Genomic DNA, 17,886 nt, shown 5'->3' with positions numbered 1-17,886 from the left:
CTTTTTTCTCTTCTCATTAGAAAATCAATATGATAACAAAAATAAGAAAATCATTCATAATCCCATCATCTCCAGATAGCTATTGTTAGCACCTTGGAAAATATTCCTCCAGACATTTTCTGTACATTTGGTATAACATTTAGAATTACTTTTTCTTTTTTTAATTTGTTTTACTTTAGTATTATGCATTAGGGGAGAAAGTTTAGAAAATCTGTAGATAAAGTGTAGCAAATGGGAGTGAGGTCAGCATGAGAGGGTGGATAGTTTGGCCAGGTTAGGATTAAGAGGGGAGAAAAGGGAATGCCTTTAGTCTGGGGTTGATTCTCCAATTTCCATCCATCTCCACCCCTTCCCTGATGGTTTTTTTTTTCCCAGCCAGCCCTTGAGCCTGTTTTGTTTTTTTTTGTTTTTTGTTTTTTTGGGTTTTTTGGACCCTGAGGGCATTTGAGTTAGTGACCACTACAGAGGGATAAGCTAGAGATCTTTCTAATCAGATCAGCCAAGTCAGTAAACATTTTACGAGACAGTTTCTCATTAAATAAGTATAGTTTCTTCTGCCTTAATCTTTTGAAGGTCTTAGAGCATTCTGTATATGTGACTGTCTTGGGCTCTGCTATGAAGCAGGTTAAAATTATTTCTGTGTCTCTTATCAATTTAACCCACGCCCATCACTTTTCTGTGCCACTTTGCCAATAGAACCAACAGATTGACTGAGGAGAATTAAAGTGAGCATATGAATGAGATTTAATTGGGCCTCTTGGGATTTGGGGAATGTTGTCATTTTAGATGGTGAGTAATAGGTTAAAAATAAACAGTGTTTTGTTCAGTGAATTGAATCCACAAACTGCATAGTTAGAGAATAATTGCTAAGTGAAGGAATTTTAAAAGGCTCTTTTATGTGGCTCCAAAGATCGCTGAGACTATGAGAAAAAGCCCCAATTTTAAGCTTTTGCCTCTAGATGTCTCCCTTTATCTAGGGAGAGTTGCATGTTTTTAATTGCCCATTGTTCTAGTTTACTTGTAAAACTTCAGTTGATTCTACAGGACAATAGAAGGGGGACTGTCCTCCTAGATCCAGATTGCATATTAGAAATTGATTTACATGGAACCTATTGGAAACATAATATACATTATATATAGGTGAATAAATTGTGTTAATTTGAGTTTAATTTTGAAAAGTTGGCTTCTCCACCTTTTAAATGGGTTATTACATATTGATATTCTGACTGTTTATTTATAAATAAAACTTTGTGTGAGAGTATATGAAAGTTTCATAATTTTTATAGTCCTCTAGATTGATGAGGATTTTACATCTAGAGATAAGCAGGTTGGTAGGGAGAATAGGAAAGAAAGAATAAATTCTGACCTAAGTTTATGTTTCTAGTTTAACAGTGGGTAGGTTTTGGGATCCAGGAGCAGTGGCCAGTCTTTCCCTGGATGTTGGCATCTGCTGTTCATTTCAGCCAGTGTTTTATGGGGAAGAGTCCTTGGGTCTCTGTTCTGCCAGCTTTAGTGAACCTGGGTTAGCTTCAGTTCAGATTTTGCTATTTTGGATGTGCAGGAACTGATCACTTTCCTAGTGATAGAAAAAGCGTTGTTGGGACAGAGGGAATTGTCGTACTGGGTATCAACAGGACTGAGTGCGGGGCTGTAGTCAGCCAGACTTTAGGGGGTTGTTCCTTGATGGTAGAATTTTTGTGCTTTTCCCTCATCTTTGACAAATTTTCAGGGGTGTCTGATTTCCATGTTAACTCCATTTTGCTTTAGCAGACTTACAGAGAATGTTTCTTCCATTTTAGGAGTAGGTGGTCTTTGTGTATTCTAGGTCTTCAATAAAGATTTCTCATGAATGAATGAATGAACAAATTCTGGAGTACCCATCAGATTACATAAATGCCCTGATCACTATTATGTCCTAGAACTATTTTGTCTAGACCTGTTGTGGTGTGCTAGGTTGGGATTATCTTGATACAAATTAAGAATAGAGGTAAAAGTAGTACTTTACCGTTGTCAGCTAATTTTATTGTAATTGTTGAGTCCATTCAGTAAATATCAAAGACTTATATGCTGTACAGTTGTCAGACAGCCTGTTTTTTGTCATGGAAACTCTTTCACTTGTTTGGCACTTTTTGGCATTATTTTGACTATTTTCTAAGAGTCTCCTACTTAAAGTGCTTTGTTAGCTATGGTAGGCACATAGTTTTTTATCTGAAAATTTAAAATGCGTTGTGCTGATAGTTTTTGCATACATCTAGTGTTGTTTCTTACATATAAGAACATAATAAGCCTATAAATACTTCTTGAATGAATGGATAAATGACTTCAGCTAAAGAAACATTGAATCAATTGCTTTTGAGCATTTATCATGTGTCCTCATAGAATTTACTGTCTAATAAGGCTGCAGACACATGAATAGATAATTACAGTCCAATCTGTTATGTGCTACAGTGGAAAGACAGGGAATCAAAGGAGCAAGTTCATCTGGTAGTATCAGGAAAGACTTCTTAGAGGTAGTGATCTTTGAGCTGAGCCTGGAAGGAAGAGAAGGAGTTTGCCAGGTAGGCACCATGCGGGTACATTGTAGAAAAATAGAATTTCAAGTGTAGGGACTGCTGAGACAAAAAGATTGACTATTGAGTTCCTTTTTAAAAACTTAAAGTAGTTTTACAGCATTAGCTGAATTTTAGGTAGGAACTACACAGACATGAGCAAGATAATTTCAGTCTCTCCATTGTGATTGTAATAATGGTCCCCAACTTATGATGGTTCAACTTAGGATTTTTTTTTTTGACTCTGTGATGGTGCGAAAGCAATACACGTTCAGTAGAAACCATACTTCGAATTTTGAACTTGGATCTTTTTCCAATAGGCGGTATGATATCTCTCGTGATGCTGGACAGTGGCAGCAAGCCATACCTCCCAGTCAGCCCCTCCATCATGAGGGTAAACAGTGGAAACTCTTACAGCCATTCTTTACCGGCAACCATTCTGTTGTCACTTTCAGTACAGTAGTCCATGAATTACATGAGACAGTCAACATTGTGTTATTAAATAGGCTTGGTGTTAGGTGATTTTGCCCAACTGTAGGCTAATGTAAGAGTTCTGAGCATGTTTGAGGCAGGCTAGGCTAAGCTATGATGTTCGGTAGGTTAGGTGTATTAAATGCATTTATGACTTAAGATATTTTCAGTTTATGATGGGTTTATCAGGACTTAACTCCATCATAAGTCGAGGACGATCTGTAAATATTTATTCTCTCTGTTGTTTCTGGTTTTCAAAGGGACCTTTCTATACTTTCTTGGCCAGATAACATATATTAATGACACATTCCAGACCTGGGCTGACTCTTGACTTTTGAAGCCAGGGGAAAGAAATAGTTTTCACAACTATTACTTGGACGAGGTAAAGAATACTTGGCATTTAGGAAATTTAGAGTAGTGTAGACATAAAGTTGCAAAGTTGTAGGGAAAACATCTCTATAGGGTCAGAGATCAAGAGGTGAAATTTAGTGTTGCAAAAAGGAAAGTGACTGGTCTTGGCACTGATTTTGCCTCTTTCCCTTGTAACATTTCAAGTTCTCAGATGCTGAGGTTAAGTAGTACTTTTGTGTGTGAGTGAAGAGCAGTGCTGCTGTCTGATGAGGAGGACACAGGCCCAGGGAAGGTGTGGGAGGACAGGTGTAAGAAATGCTCTCGGGCTTCCCTGGTGGTGCAGTGGTTGAGAATCCGCCTGCCAGTGCAGGGAACACAGGTTCGACCCCTGGTCCGGGAAGGTCCCACATGCCGCGGTGCAACTAAGCTCGTGTGCCACAACTGCTGAGCCTGTGCTCTAGAGCCCGTGAGCCACAACTACTGAGCCCACGTGCCGCAACTACTGAAGCCCACGCGCCTAGAGCCCGTGCTCCACAATGAGAGAAGCCACTGCAATGAGAAGCCCGCGCACCACAATGAAGAGTAGCCCCCGCTCGCCGCAACTAGAGAAAGCCTGCGTGCAGCAACGAAGACCCAACACAGCCAAAAATAAATAAATAAAATAAAATAAAATAAATAAATAAATAAATAAATAAAGAAAGAAATGCTCTCCCCTCAAAAATAACAGTGGGTCTGCTCAAGGATGCCACTCGGTAGCCTAGGATGTGATCCCTGCCTGTTTGTGTGTTTTATCAAATCTGTCAGATCACAGCACAGGAGATTTCAGAAGGTAGGGGCTGGTGTCCTCTATCAAAAGGCCCACAGTTTTCCATTCCGGCAGCAGCGGCAGAGGGTGAAGCCCCAGAGGAGTCTTCTGGGGAGTGCTCAGGGTCACCTGCCAGCCACAGCTGTTCCAGAGCCTTCCCTCTTTTGTTAATCATTTCTGTTGAACCTTGGTGGCTTTTTCTTCTTGGTGGTGCAAATTTGACATTTATAAGGATGATTTACTATAATTTAGTTCCTAGAGTTCTATAAAATTGTAGGCCTATAAAATGGTTCCCCTTCATTCAATCTGTGGAACAATAAACATTATCCCCTCTTCTTTTAGCCTCTTGCAAAGCTCCCTTTAGCTCGTTTGAATGAAAGGAATTGAGGCACTTTCCATAAAGAGGGAGATAGGTGAGTCACTCCCTGCAAAGACCCTGCTTCCAGCTTCCTTTCACCTTTCATTTTGCACCAGTTAAATGCTTAGCTTGTCATTCTGACAAACTTTTTTCTACATAGTTCAGCTTTGATATTTTCTGAGAGCAGCGCTGAATATCTCCCTGGAAAGAGAGAAAAGTTTTTACTCTTTGAAGGCAGATGCCTCATCAAGTAGGGGAGGACACTGGCTAACAGAATTCACTATTTTTGTCCCCTTTTGCTCTTGTTTTTAAGACTGTTGTCAACTTGAACCTTCCCAAATCTTGACTTATCCCCCGATTTTTACACCATCCTTCAGGGAAGTAAGTCTTACGAAATGTTCACGGCCTAGCTGTGAACTTGATCTATGAGCTCCTAACACATAAAAATAATTGAGTTTACCAACTTAATGCTTTGGTTCCACATCTCAGAGTACAGCGTACCTTGGTAAAAAGATACCCCTAACAGGAGGGCATAGTAAGTTGTGGTAAAGACAAAAAGACTAAAGAGCTTTCCTGAAAAAAACATATATTTACAAAGATCAAAGAGAAAGAGGCTTTTTTCTTTTGATGTTTAGCATCTGTAATAGATGATGTGGAGGGTGATCTCCTTTCCTTTAGTCACTCTGGTTTTTCTTCTCAGGGTCAGATTTCCAGAATTTTGTAAAGAAAAAGGTGGGTCAAGGTTGATAGCATTGCCACCACACTGGCAGTCAGGAGAGGATTGTGCAAAAACTTAGTTCTCTGGAAGCTGGATGTCTAAAGAACTCAATTTAGGAAATGTGTTGTTAAATAGTAATTAAAATCCACAGAAGACTTGTATTTCTGTTTTGAAAATAAAACCATCCATTAGTTTTCTATAACCCAAAAGGTTATTTGTAGAGAATACAAGATATAAATGTCTCTAATGAGCTTGGCCTGGCACAAAATCTCTGTTCCTGAACAGTCCCTATCATTGTATTTAGACAGGAAGGAGAGAGCTTTCCCAAAAGGTGACCCACGATTGAATTTGAGTCCTTCCTTAGGGTCCCCCTCTTCCTCTTCCTCCTCCCTTAGATGTTTCTAGCATTAAGGGTTTGGTTTCTAATCTTATTTTGCTGTGCAAGCTGCAAAAATGTCAGGCTTTTCTGCCTATTTCTCTGCCTTCTGATTACCCTTTTAAGCAATGCTGATTGCAGGAAATTGCTGTGGTGCAACGCGGGTGTCACAACACACAGTGATTAAAACCCGCATGTGTCATTCACTGCCTGATTGAAGTAATCACATGGAGGGGAAGAGCAGATGAAAAACCTGCTAAATGTGCAGAGGGGGGCTTTTTCTCATCATTTGAGTTTAAGGATTTTGAGTTAAAGCATCAAAACTTGTGTGAGTAAGGCTTGTGTTTTCAGTCATTTTGTTTCATTCTGAATCCCCAAAACTTATGAGCAGGGTCTGGGTCTCTGAACATGGTTTTCCTAAGGAAAACAAGTTGTTAACTTTTTACGGAACACAAGTCCCCTGTATACACACTATCAAATAGTGGTTGAGTGTATCAAGGGGAAGGATGCTAGAATGTAACTAGGAGAAACAGGTGGGAAGGAAATGGGAAAGGCCCTAATAACTCAGCCCTGCAAGACTGCAACCCACCCCGCCTGCCCTCCCCCAACCCCTGTGCCCCTACTTCACGTGCCAATTCAAAGTCCAGGTTGTCACCTGGGCTTCTGACTGACCAGCTGTAGATTAGTAGTCCCAGCAGCCCCCTCCTCAGGTTCAGTCAATTTGCCAGAGTGGCTCCCAGAACTCAGAGAAACATTTACTTGTGTTTACCAGTTTATCATAAAGGATACAAGCCAGGTGGAAGACATGCGTAGGGCAGGGTGTGCGGGAAGATAATGTGGCACTGCCGTGCTCTCTGGGTGTGCCACAGCCCCGGGTGCTCCTCTGCCTGTTCACCAGCCCAGAAGCTCTCTGAACACTGACTGTCCTTTTGGATTTTCATGGAGGCCTCATTACATAAGTACCATTGCTTGAATCACTGGCCACTGTTGACGAAACCCTGTTGCCAGCCCCTCTCCCCTCCCCAGAGAAGGGGACGACAGGACTGAAAGTTCCAACCCTCCTGTCACTCGATTGGTTCCCCTAGCAACTAGTCCTCATCCTTAGGTTACCTGGGGGCTTTCCTGAAGTTCCCTCATTAACAGAACAAAAGACACCTTTATTACTCTCACCACTTCGGAAATTACCAGGGTAATTTTAGGAGCTTTGTACTAGGAATGGGGGTGAAGACCAAATAAATACTTCTTATTATAAATCATAGTGTCACCACTAAGCTATTTATGTTATTTGGTGGTTGTGAAAAGTATTAGTTCCGTTTGGGCTAGATATAGTGGTCATGATAGAAAATACAGCTAAATATTTGAAACCTGATTTCTAAGATGGGGGCGGCTTGTGGACTCTCATACACATGAGGCACTGGATCATCAACGTTACTTGAACAAAGAACAGTATGAGTCAAGCGCTGTAATAGGTACTGGAGGCATCCACTAATGATTTCTTGTCTCGTTATCTCCCTCAGGTATAGAGCCGTGGTATTTCTATTTAATTAATGGATTTCTGAATTTTAATGTAGTCTTTGCTTTGGCTCTCTTGGTCTTACCACTGACTTCTCTTATGGAATACCTACTGCAGAGATTTCATGGTGAGTGGCATAACGGATGATAGACTTGGCTGGGGGAGGGAAGAGAAGTAACAATGGGTACCAAGAAGTGAAAAAGAATCTACTTACTTTATTCTCCATTTTCTTCCTGTGGAAATGGTTGGTTTATTGCATTTTCCATTTGTGTTCGTAGATTATTTAACTTATGTTGTTAACCTATGTGAAAGTTTGGTTAATAATTGCAAGTGAGGAAGTCTGTATGATTTACAGAACCACCTGGGGAGGCAAAAACATTTATAAAATCTTGGGAGATAAGCCTATATGAGTCTTCTGTTTTTTAAAGAACTGTGTGTTGGCATGCAAGATTGCTTAAGATAATCAATGCTAGAGGCAAACATTCTCTGGGAAATTCAACCAAAATTTTGAAAACTAAACCATATAGAGCTTCCCCCAAATTTGATGCTTGTTCTGATTCTGTGTTGCACAGCCAGTGTTTTCTCAGGTTGTCATGGCTCTGGATATGTAGTGCCCATAGTTTCTTTTATGGAAGACAGATCTGAGCAGAAATGCATCTGAGCTTTGGAAGGAGGTTTAACTTCAGACTTTTTAGTCTGATTTGGATGCCATATGATCCCTCAGTACCATTCCCCATTCTGCTTTTCTACTATTAATGGTTTATAAAGACTTCACTGTGTTCAAAGAATATGAAAGCAGCCTTCAGAGTCACTTCTGTTTTGTTTTAGGACTTTCGTTGTAACATAACCATGATGCCATTATCCTAACAAAATTAACAGTAATTTCTTAATATCATCTAATACCCAGGTAATATTTAGATTCCTACATTGTCTGAAAAATAGCTTTTTATAGTTTTTTATAGTTCTTTATAGTTTGTTTAAAGCAGGATGTGAACAAGAGTCATATAGTGAATTTGGTGTTATGTTTCATAAGCTTTTTTAGAGGTTCCCCCTCTCACCTTTTTCCTCCTGAAGATTTCTAAAAAAACCAGGTCATTCATCTTGCATAGTGTCCCACATTTGGATTCAGCTGTTTGTCCCCTCGAGGTATTAATGTATTCCTCCATTCCTTGTATTTCTTAAGGATCATTTTTTCTTTTTTTTTGAAAAGTAACTTTTTCTCTGACTATGAAAATAATTTATGCTTGTGGAAAATTTGGAAATGCTTGTGATGTAAGTATAAAAACAGTAAAAATAAAATAAAAATAGTATATTAAGCTGTTCTCTAAAGTATGAATCCAATTTTGGTTTAAAAGTGTGTAATGTATCCACATGTCCACCTAGTAACTAGTCCCCATCCTTAGGTTACCTAGGGGCTTTCCTTTATACTTTTTAAAATACTTTTTTAGTACTTTTCTTCTGTTTTTTTCTTTATATTTTTTGTGTACTTTATAATGGAAACAATACTTTTTCAAAGGAAGAAACATTAAGAAATAAAAATAATAGAAGAAAAAAACGTAGAAAAATATAAAGAGGCAGGAAAGGAATTACCCATTATCTCATCATGTAGTACAACTGTGGTTATAATTTTGTACATTTTATAGAGGACATTTCAAAATTTTAGGCCATATTTTTAAAATGTATTCGTTAGCTTTTAAGATACAGAAGAGGAAAAGATTGTTTACTTGTAGAAGGTAGATTTTTTTTCTTATGATGAAGAAAATTCCAACCTAAAATACATCCTGGAAAGGTATAAGTCCTAAATTATAGCCTAAAATCTCATGATAAAATCTTAGAGTGAAAAGTTTAAAAGATAAGCTTGTTATCACAGTTCAAGAATTTTTATTCCTAAAGAGTTTCTGCAAAAGCACGGATAACTACGGAGCACAGTTAAACATTGCTAAGTTGGGCTTTGATGACAACCTCGATCTTTTCATCTAAATTTGCTCAGTGTAGACATAATGGACACCAGGGGGCGCTGTCTATCTACCCTTGGCCAGTGATTCCTACGCACTGCTTGTTGTCACTAGTATAAGCCCAGTAGGGGATGCCTTCGCTGTGGGTTGCAGGTTTATCACTCAGGGTTCATGTACCTAACCACAGGAACCTTCCAGTAGGTGCTTAGGTCTTAGTTTTCATTAAATTCCTTTAATTCTTTCACATGCTTTTAAGTACATCTTGGCTTTAATTTTGCGATACAGAGTGGATGGGTACTGCAGAACAGGAGAGAAAACTTGATCAGTAAACTTCCTTTAAGAGTGTTTTTATATTTGCTTTGAAACAAACTCTCATTTGTAACTTGATGAAAACCAGTGATGGATTTGAGAATCCTACTTTTTTCCTTTTCTTTGATCTATAGCTGTTTGGTGTATAAGTAAGATTAATGCAGTAAACAGAACATAGGAATTAAAATCCAAGAAATGAATTTATGTTATGCTTTTGGTTAATCTCAGAACCTTTAGTCTTAGTGGCAGGACTCATTAGAAAGAGAAATCTGTTTTTTCTTCATCCAGTGTAGAAATTATTAAGCTCTATTACCCATTCACCTGTTCTAGCTAAATCCAGTATTGTGCCTCCCTTTAAATGTTGGACCTCTTGGGAGAGCTAAGGACTATATACCTCTTCCTACTTGACTCCTTTATTATATCAGAGAAAGTGTGAATACAAGAATTGAAACATTTTATTGGGTGCCCTAGGGTATATATCCCAGTTTGAGATCAAGAGAACATTGAAACTAAACATGCTGTTTTGTTCTAATATGGTGAAAGGTGGATATTTTTCTGTCTTACAGTTCAGAATTTAGGCCACCCATATTGGCTTACCTTGGCTCCAATGTATATTTGGTTTATAATTTTCTTCATCCAGCCTCACAAAGAGGAGAGATTTCTTTTCCCTGTATATCCACTTGTATGTCTCTGTGGTGCTGTGGCCCTTTCTGCACTTCAGGTGAGTTTCCAGGAAATGTATATCTGCTTCATTCTGTTTCACTTTAAATCATTCATAAAGCTTATAGGCAAATTACAGAATGCTTCCACCTAAGATATTTTATCTGTACATTAAACCTGTTACAGATCATATTATAAAGCTTTATGTATTGATTGCTTAAATGTTGCTTTGACTCTTATTTGCTGATTACATATTTGCAGTGTTAACTTGTGTGTTAGTTTGTCTCTGTTGCCAATAAGAATCCAATTGCTATGAAAGGAATTTTTTTAAGTCACTGAATGGGCCTAGCACAGAACGGTGGAACCACAGCAGAGCTAATGGAAGGTCTACTCTTCCACTACAAGAGCTGAATGAAACTGGCTCAAGTGTTTGGGATTACAGCAGGCAGTTAGCAATGTGGGACACTTTGTAATCCTGGCTCGAAACCTGTCCAGGTCAATTCCCTGTCACAACTCATCTTGAATATCTCTGTATTTATGGCTTCAGAAGCGCCAGACTCTGCTTTTTTTTTTTTTAACCTCTGCTACCATTTGCAGTTAGCAGAAAAAGAATAATTAGGGTGATAGGTTTTTTTCTTAACAGATTTATGTTAAGATATAATTCACAAACCACAGAATTTACCCATTTAAAGTGTATGATACAGTGTTTTTTAGGCTATTCACAGATCTATGTAAGCATCACTGCAATCAATTTTAGAACATTTTCATCACCTCAAAAACCCTGTACCCTTTAGCTGTTGTAACCCCCCTCCCATATCTCCTCAGCCATAAGCAACAGCTAATCTACTTTGTATCTCTATAGATTTGCCTATTCTGGACATTTCATATAAATGAAATCATAAAATATGTGGTCTTTTGTGAGTGACTTCTTTCATTTAGCATAATGTTTTTATTTTTATTTTTTTAAATAAATTTATTTATTTTATTTATTTATTTTTGGCTGTGTTGGGTCTTCGTTCCTCTGCGTGGGCTTTCTCTAGCTGTGGCGAGCGGGGGGCTACTCTTCGTTGCGGTGCGTGGGCTTCTCATTGCGGTGGCTTCTCTTGTTGCAGAGGACCAGCTCTAGGTGTGTGGGCTTCAGTAGTTGCGGCACGTGGGCTCAGTAGTTGCAGCAGGCGAGCTCTAGAGTGCAGGCTCAGTAGTTGTGGTGCACCGGCTTAGTTGCTCTGCGGCGTGTGGGATCTTCCTGGACCAGGGCTCGAATCCATGTCCCCTGCATTGGCAGGCAGGTTCTTAACCACTGTGCCACCGGGAAGTCCTAGCATAATGTTTTTAAAGCTCGTCCATGTTAGGATGATAGTTTTAAAAAATAATTTTAATTATAAATGTAACTGAACTTTATTGCAGATAATTTTTCTTTTACCACTTTCTAAATCAGTCCTACTACCCTAAGAAAATCTTCCAGCATTTTTGCCGATCGTATAACAATCTGTTATGCTTGTAATCTAAGGTTCATGTAACTTTACATGCCTCTTAATATAATTATAACATTCTCTATATTGCCGTATCTATACCCATCATTTTAATAGCAATATAATATTCTAAGGTGGATATAATATACAACATTATTACGTAATATATAATATATTGAATTGGTTATATATAATGATTAGATATGATTTATGTTAAAGTTTAGATTGCTCACTTATTTCAGTATTATAAATAATGCTAGGGTAAATATCTTTGTTTAGGTATTTGGATTGTTTGCTTAGGAGAGATTCCAGAAAATGTGAAAGGGGTTCAAACATATTTATGGCACTGGTTATGTATTGCAAAATTGCTTTCCAAAAGTAGTTTCTAGTCTAGGAGGGAAAGAAGGAAAGACAGAAATCTCATGGGAAGGTGTTCAAAGGCTGCAGAACTCATGCAGGTGTGTATATATTGTTAGTGATATTCATCTAGTTTGTGAAGTAGTTTAGCAGATAATTAACAAAATTTTCCTAATATTCTATGAGAGGAATTCTTTCTTCTTTTTGTTTGGTCATGAACATTTTGTTGTTACTAAAAACTTGGATGAAAACTTGTTAGTAAGGAAAGTGAAGGTTAATAACTAGTTATATCAGCATAGATTGAGATACTTCATATATCAAAGAAAACTAGGAAAAGCATTTTTGTTTAAATATTTTTAAAAAATAAATTATTAGGACTTTAAGCATTAGGGGAGTATCCAAATAATTTTCCTATGAAGCTAGTGAGATTTCATTCTTGGGAAGCCCTCTGGCTAGGCTGATCTACAGACAATTTAGCAGAATTTGCTTTAATCTGAGAATTTGGAGTGGGTACTTCACTGTTTGCTACTGCTCAGACCCTTGGTAGAACCTCTTTTTCTGCTTTCTTCCTCTCAGTTATGATGATGTCTTGTGATTATGTATATTTTGCAAGGTGTATCTTCTTTTTTCAATAAAGTTTTCTTTCCTTCTAGAAATGTTACCACTTCGTGTTTCAGCGATACCGCCTGGAGCATTATACTGTGACATCGAATTGGCTGGCGTTGGGAACACTCTTCCTGTTTGGGCTCTTATCTTTTTCTCGCTCTGTGGCACTGTTCAGAGGTAGATGTACTGAGAATATCTTAACCCGTACTCGCAAGGCACTATACCTTGGGTTTTGCTTGACCCATGATTGTTTAATACAATTCAGCTTAAGCTGCGGGGGGAGGACTTTTCTACAGGGAGAACCTGTGGACTTCATATTAAGATTGGGATGTGACTTCTGTACCTTAGGATTGAAGAGAAGATTGAGAATTCCTTTTAGTGTGATTAACTATAAACGTCTTCTCTATTCTTACTAATTTTTTTTCCTTTTAAAGGATGAATTAAGGAAGCCTTAAACTTAGGATGCAAATTTGGGGCTCAAGTCCCATGATTATATTCTTTCTTATAACCATTATTTGGATCCAGAATATTGAAATGTGCTCAAAGAATGTGAAATTAAAAAGGTGGAAGGGTATAGAGAAGGGCAAGAAAGCAAATTATTTCTGGCAAAAATAGGGCCTCTGCTTTAATCATCTTCCTAACTGTAGAGGCGTTTTACACCGTAGAGTGGGCTTCCTGCTGGGGTTGCGGTGTACCTTTCACATGGATCACAGTGGGACATTAACAGGCATTATAATTAAATGTCAGAATCTCATCTCCCTCATCTTTGGCTTTCACAAACCCTTCTCCCTTCCAGGGTATCATGGGCCCCTTGATTTGTATCCAGAATTTCACCGAATTGCCACAGACCCAACCATCCACACTGTCCCGGAAGGCCGACCTGTTAATGTCTGTGTAGGGAAAGAGTGGTATCGATTTCCCAGCAGCTTCCTTCTGCCCGATAAGTAAGTTGCCCTTTAATTCTCAGAGTTTTAAATCAAGGTGTAAAAATAGCAATTCTGTGGCAATGTCTTCTTAACTTTTCCTTCATTTTAGATTTTGCACAAGTTTTTGAATGATTTTCCATCTCAGAGAGCTGTGGGGCCTGTGCTGAGCACCCATGGCCTGTGTTTGGTAGAATGAGTGCTGTGTCCGGTGATGCCCCCTGCACTGCCCTTAACCACAGAGGTCTGGGGACGTCTGAAGACATTTTGGGCTCTGGGCTCCTGCTAGTGGCTCTTCCTGAGGATTCATATTTAAATTTTTATAATTAACTGATATTAATCCACTTTTAAAAGTGGTTTAGAGACTCTAGGTTTCTAGAGTGTTTTTAGAGAAGACATGTTTGTCGTCTGACAGCAGTGAACATTCTCTACCAATGTATGGACACTGGGAAAGCTGTGGCTAAGACCTCTGTACCACTTTCCTTGATGCTGTCTGTTGTTGGATGTGATAGCATAGGCTCTGAGTTCCCTTGTATTTGCTTCATTTGGACAGAGAAGAGTCCTGTTTCGGGAAAAGGGAAGTCAGGTTAAGATGAGTCATGTTGCTCCGTTTGGGGACTGGCTTCAGCAGCTTAGCTGCTGGTGGTAGTATCTTTTGATGGATAAAGATCCTGTATCAGTCATTAATGATTAATTAAAACTTGTTTTTTAAGTGTTAACTTTAGCCTTTGCCTTTTACATTTGAAATAGTTTCACAACTAAAGGTACTTTTGAGGATTACTCAGGAACAAAGTACTTTTCCCACAGTGAGTTTTTACATTTCACTCTTTTCTCTACACACCTGATGAATTTGCTTTAATTTTGGTAAGTCCCTCTGATCACAGGTAATTGGCAATAAACTTTGATGTTTCTCTTTTGATGGTATGATCACTATCGCAGATTTCACTGCTAAGAGTTGGTGAAATGGGTTGAGAGACCTCTAGTTGAAAATTTCTCAATGATTTTGGACTGAATTGTGACCTCTGTCTCTATTCTCTCTAGTTGAGGTTTTAGCAGAAACATTTTGTCTCCAAGTGAAATGTTTTTCACATGAAATTTTTTTTTTTTTTTGCTTGTGTATTTCAAGTACATTTGGCAATGTGAGCCCCCTGTGTTTTTCTTATTCTCCTTATTTGTGTTTCTGACAGTTGGCAGCTTCAGTTCATTCCATCAGAGTTCAGAGGCCAGTTACCAAAACCATTCGCAGAGGGACCACTGGCCACCCGGATTGTTCCTACTGACATGAATGACCAGAACCTAGAGGAGCCATCCAGATATGTAAGGGCATTATTCTCCTTTTACTACTTTGAAAAGAGTTCTACCCTTAAAATCTGTTGGCATACATAATAGAGCATTGATGAAATGGGACTTTTTTAGAAAGTGATTTCTTTAGGGTGAGGGATATAACGACTTTTGTTGAGAAAGGATGAACGGTATCATTTTTAGTTTCAAATGACCTCCTTTATTTTCCATGTAAAATATATAATTGAACATATTTTCTAAACTGGGCTGGAAAATTTCTTATGTTGAATTCAGATCATCATTTTGAAACACATTCTGCAGCTCTTATCACTCTTTGGTCCATTAAAATGCTTCATGGGGAACTTTCAAATTATAGGTGGACCTTTGACCTAACTATTAGTATACTCTGGTTTTAGCAAGTGGACAGTCAGTGAAGGCTGTTCTCACACTGAGTCCATGAAGCAATATCTGTCAGGGCCGTGCTCTTCTACCCACTCATCTTTACGCACTCGGAGATCCCATGCGGATTTTATTTCAGTTCCTTCGAAAGATGACCCTTTTGTCATTTGATACCTGTAAAATCTTTGATTGTGGAAAAGGTGAGAGCAATAAAGATAATGTTCCTGGTTCCCAGAGACAGTAAAGGACTATTTTGTAGAATTATTAGAAAACACATTTTTTGGCAGCCTATCTGTTAAAGAAACATTTAACAATTTAAATGTCAAATACATTTCATTTAGATTTTCTTATGTCATATACTTAAAGTGAAATGTCAGGACTTTCAGTTCTCTTCCAAAGCAAACCTGCAGCCACAGCTGGCTTTTTGTCTCCCGGATTGGGGCAGGTTAGACTTCACAGAGACCCTCAGGGTTTATGAGTGAGATTCTTACTGTGTGAGCTTTCGCTTATAAGCTATGAAAATGGACATGATAAAATACATACTTGGCTTGGCTCCCTGAGAAGGTGACACATATATTCCACTAAGTGACTTATCTTGGAGCTTCCTTCTAACTTAAGCCTCTGATTCCTGTAACAGTGACAATACCCCTGGGCAGTATGTTCTGTTGTTAGTCATTTTTATTTTAGCTGTAGATACTCTCCTGAGAGCAGGCTGTGATGTACAGGGGATCACCATGGGGACACTGGATAGTCAAAAGGGTAGGAGAATACACTGTGATGGGGGAAGATATAATAAATTCAGAGTGCTGTAGTCACAGTTGTATTTTGGGAAGAGATAGTATAGGGTAGTAAAAAAAAAGAGCATGGACTTTGGAGTCAAGTAGGCCTGAATTCTAGTCCCAACTCTGTTGCCTACCTTGATGACATTGGGCAAATTAGTTAACATCTGTGTTTAACTAATTTCAGTTTCTGTCTGTGAAGTGGGAATAACCATACCTACTTTTGGAAGAAATAATAGGAGATTGGATATCATATCTCTCTGTCATATATAGCATAGTGTCTGGTACATAGATTTTCCCACATATGTTCTTAATTTGATAATGGTGTATTTGATGGATTAATTTTATTGCTCCCCAACTTGATTTTTATTACAGTCTGTCCAGACTCAGTGTTTTTCTATCCCAGTGACTTTGCTTATCTTGGTGACAGTGCCTGGACTTCCCTTGTCTACCTTCTTATACTATCAAAACTCTTTCTCTCTGAAGCCTTTCCCAACTATTTAAGTCCACAGTGAGCAGTGTCCTTCTTTAAATGCCTTAAATATTTATCTGTATAGCTCATTTAGCCATTTAATTTTGTTGTCTTATGCTATTTAAATATTTCTGATGTGTATGTCATATTTTTCACTATCAGATTGTGAATGCTATGGAGAGAATGACTGCACCTTATTTCTTTTGTATTCACCATAGTGGCTAGGATAGTGCTGTATATCTAGTAGTTAGCCTATACATGCTTTCTGACTTGAGAGATGAATATTTATCATTGTTGAGATAGTGATGTTGAGAGAAAGCTGGCTATAAAATCTTCAGTGGCTTACAGGCACATGAAAAAAGCTCAGCATCGCTAATTATTAGAGAATTGCAAATCAAAACCACAGTGAGGTATCACCTCACACCAGTCAGAATGGCCATCATCAAAAAGTCTACAAATGGGACTTCCCTGGTGGCGCAGTAGTTAAGAATCTGCCTGCCAGTGCAGGGGACACGGGTTCGAGTGCTGGCCCGGGAAGATCCGGCATGCCGCGGAGCAGCTAAGCCCGTGCACCACAACTACTGAGCCTGTGCTCTAGAGCCCGCGAGCCACAACTACTGAAGCCTGCACGCCTAGCGCCCGTGCTCCGCAACAAGAGAAGCTACTGCAATGAGAAGCCTGCACACCGCAAGGAAGAGTAGCCACCACTTGCCGCAACTAGAGAAAGCCCACGTGCAGCAATGAAGACCTAATGCAGTCTGAAAAAAAAAAGTCTACAAATAATAAATGCTGGAGAGAGTGTGGAGAAAAGGGAGTCCTCCTACACTGTTAGTGGGAATGTAAATTGGTGCAGCCACTATGGAAAACAGTATGAAGCTTCCTTAAAAAATTACAAATTGACTTACCATATGATCCAGCAATCCCATTCCTGGGTATATATCCGGAAAACACAGAAACGCTAATTTGAAAAGATACATGCACCCCAGTGCACTATTTACAAACAGCCAAGGTATGGAAACAACCCAGGTGCCCATCAACAGACAGTTGGCTTAAGGAAATGTGGTACACACACACACACACACACACACACACACACACACACACACACACACACACACACACACACACACACACACATCCAAATATTGCCATTTGCAGCAACATGGATGGACCTAGAGAATATTATGCTTAGTAAAGTAAATCAGACAGAGAAAGACAAATACTATATGATATCACTTATATGTAGAATCTTAAAAATAATACAAATGAATACAAAAACAGAAATAGACTCACAGACGTAGAAAACAAACTTATAGTTACCAAAGAGGAAAGTGGGGGTGGGGAGGGACAAATTAGGAGTATGGGATTAACAGATACAAACTACTATTTATAAATAAGCAACAAGGATTTACTGTATAGCACAGGGAATTATATCCAATACCTTGTAATAAACTATAATGGAATATAATCTACAAAGAAAAAACAGAATCACTATGCTATACACCTGAAACTAATAAAATATTGTAAATCAT

At 38.7% G+C, this 17,886-nt stretch overlaps 1 protein-coding gene across 7 annotated transcripts in view; it reads left to right on the top strand.

Moving 5' to 3' along the window:
- The window catches only part of ALG9 (ALG9 alpha-1,2-mannosyltransferase), a 96,905-nt gene that overhangs the window by 19,361 nt on the left and 59,658 nt on the right, over positions 1-17,886 (top strand). For 6 of the 7 annotated variants that reach the window (XR_005020921.1, XM_036860767.1, XM_036860763.1 and 3 more), the window contains 5 exons: positions 7,146-7,268; positions 9,972-10,126; positions 12,548-12,677; positions 13,297-13,444; positions 14,611-14,740. Coding sequence is in view for 6 of the 7 variants with exons in the window: in XM_036860767.1 (XP_036716662.1) it covers positions 7,146-7,268; positions 9,972-10,126; positions 12,548-12,677; positions 13,297-13,444; positions 14,611-14,740 (686 nt within the window). In the remaining variant the exon portion in view is untranslated. Of the gene's footprint in view, positions 1-7,145; positions 7,269-9,971; positions 10,127-12,547; positions 12,678-13,296; positions 13,445-14,610; positions 14,741-16,516; positions 16,756-17,886 lie in introns of those variants that run through there. The other variant, XM_036860768.1, reaches the window with a different exon arrangement.

This window comes from Balaenoptera musculus, chromosome 8, assembly GCF_009873245.2.
Source record: "Balaenoptera musculus isolate JJ_BM4_2016_0621 chromosome 8, mBalMus1.pri.v3, whole genome shotgun sequence".
Classification (NCBI taxonomy): Eukaryota; Metazoa; Chordata; class Mammalia; order Artiodactyla; family Balaenopteridae; genus Balaenoptera; species Balaenoptera musculus.
Note: the sequence above shows the minus strand (reverse complement) of the source record. Positions and strands in the feature narration are given on the sequence as shown.